A 1,546-nucleotide genomic window follows, 5' to 3' on the forward strand; every position below is an offset into this window, starting at 1 on the left:
CCTCTTTCCCCCCTCCTGCCCCCCTCCCAGGTGAAAATTTGGTTTCAGAATAAAAGATCCAAGATCAAGAAGATCATGAAGAACGGGGAGATGCCCCCGGAGCACAGTCCCAGCTCCAGCGACCCCATGGCCTGCAACTCTCCACAGTCGCCAGCGGTTTGGGAACCTCAGGGCTCATCCCGCTCCCTCAGCCACCATGCCCATGCACATGCTCACCCTCCAAACTCCAACCCGTCCCCCGCATCCAGCTACCTGGAGAGCTCCACTTCCTGGTACCCCGCTGCCAGCTCCATCAACTCCCACCTCCAGCCCCACGGCTCCTTACAGCACCCGTTAGCACTGGCCTCTGGGACAATTTATTAGAGTCTGACCCTTATTATTTTATTAATATTTTTTGTTGTTGTTGTTCCTTGGACTCCTGTGTTTTACTGTTAAGGAATAATAACGAAAGGAATGCATATGGGGTATTTTTAAAAGGGAAAAGAAACAAAAAGATTAAAATGTGTAAAGCTTGTGCATGTAACTTATTGCATTTCAAAGGAAACCCTTTTTTATACAACACGGACATTTTTTGGCTCAGCTGTGGACACTATCAATGGTGCCTTGAAATCTATGACCTCAACTTTTCCAGAGACTTTTTTTCAATGTTATTTTAACCCTGTAAATAATTGTAGATAGAGGAATTAAACTGTATATTCTGAATAAAATAAAATTATTTCGACCACGAGAAACGTTTCCAAATTACCCCTTCTATTAATAAGAGGGGGAGGAAAAACAAATAAAAGGAATAATGCCGATTTACTTGCAGAGAGTGAGTGAGGAAAGAGGGATGATGAGGGGCCCGATCCTGAGAGCTCACATTTGGTCGCCGTGCTGTGCCACCACAGCCTGGGTATGGCAGCAGGATCTGACCCTTATAGGCCCCCACGGGCGAACCGAGAGGCGGTGATACTTTCTCCCCACTGGAAAAGGGGCTTTTACAAGAGGGGTACCCCTTATTGCAGAGTGCTTTAAGCTGAAGCGAAAGCTGCCCATCCTGATGCTAAAAAACAAATCGCTCGCCTTAAGCCGCCCTGAATCCTTTTCTGAGAGCAATTAGCGTCGAGAGCTGCGCACTCCACAGCCCATCAGTCGCCCGTGTGCGCTCAGCTAATTATACAAATTACGTTTCCGTCAAAGGGAGCCACTAAATACGAGAAAAGGATAAAATGAGGGCCCGCTCCCCTTGCTCCTGCTAAAAGCCTGCGGCAGCTCCGGCTGAAGAAGAGACTTTGCGGAGGTACTCTTTTTTTTTTTTTTTCTTTAAGTTTCTATCTACACTATTTAGAGCAAAAGCCGGACGGTGGAGCCCCCACTAGCGCTGCCCGGTGCGCCGGGGGGGAATGGGGCACGGTTTCAGCGCGGTGGCCCGAGCTCTGTCCAGCGAGCATGGGCCCCTCTCCCGGCAGAGACCACGGGTTTCCCCCAGCAGCAACCGGCCCGCGGGGTCCCCCTCTCCCTGGGCGTCGCGGGGGGAGCCGCCCTGGGAAGTGACGGCCGTGCGGGG

The 1,546-nt window shown here is 50.8% G+C and overlaps 1 protein-coding gene across 1 annotated transcript; it reads left to right on the top strand.

The window, feature by feature from the left end:
• Positions 1 to 27: 27 nt before the first annotated feature.
• On the top strand, positions 28 to 724 carry DLX5 (distal-less homeobox 5; the record flags this gene model as incomplete). The annotated part of the gene is made up of 1 exon (XM_008945685.1): positions 28 to 724. A coding segment is annotated over one exon (336 nt), but the record flags the coding sequence as incomplete, so codon positions are not given.
• Between the last annotated feature and the right edge of the window lie 822 nt (positions 725 to 1,546).

Source organism: Merops nubicus, unplaced genomic scaffold (assembly GCF_000691845.1).
Source record: "Merops nubicus isolate BGI_N331 unplaced genomic scaffold, ASM69184v1 Scaffold24608, whole genome shotgun sequence".
NCBI classification, from domain to species: domain Eukaryota; kingdom Metazoa; phylum Chordata; class Aves; order Coraciiformes; family Meropidae; genus Merops; species Merops nubicus.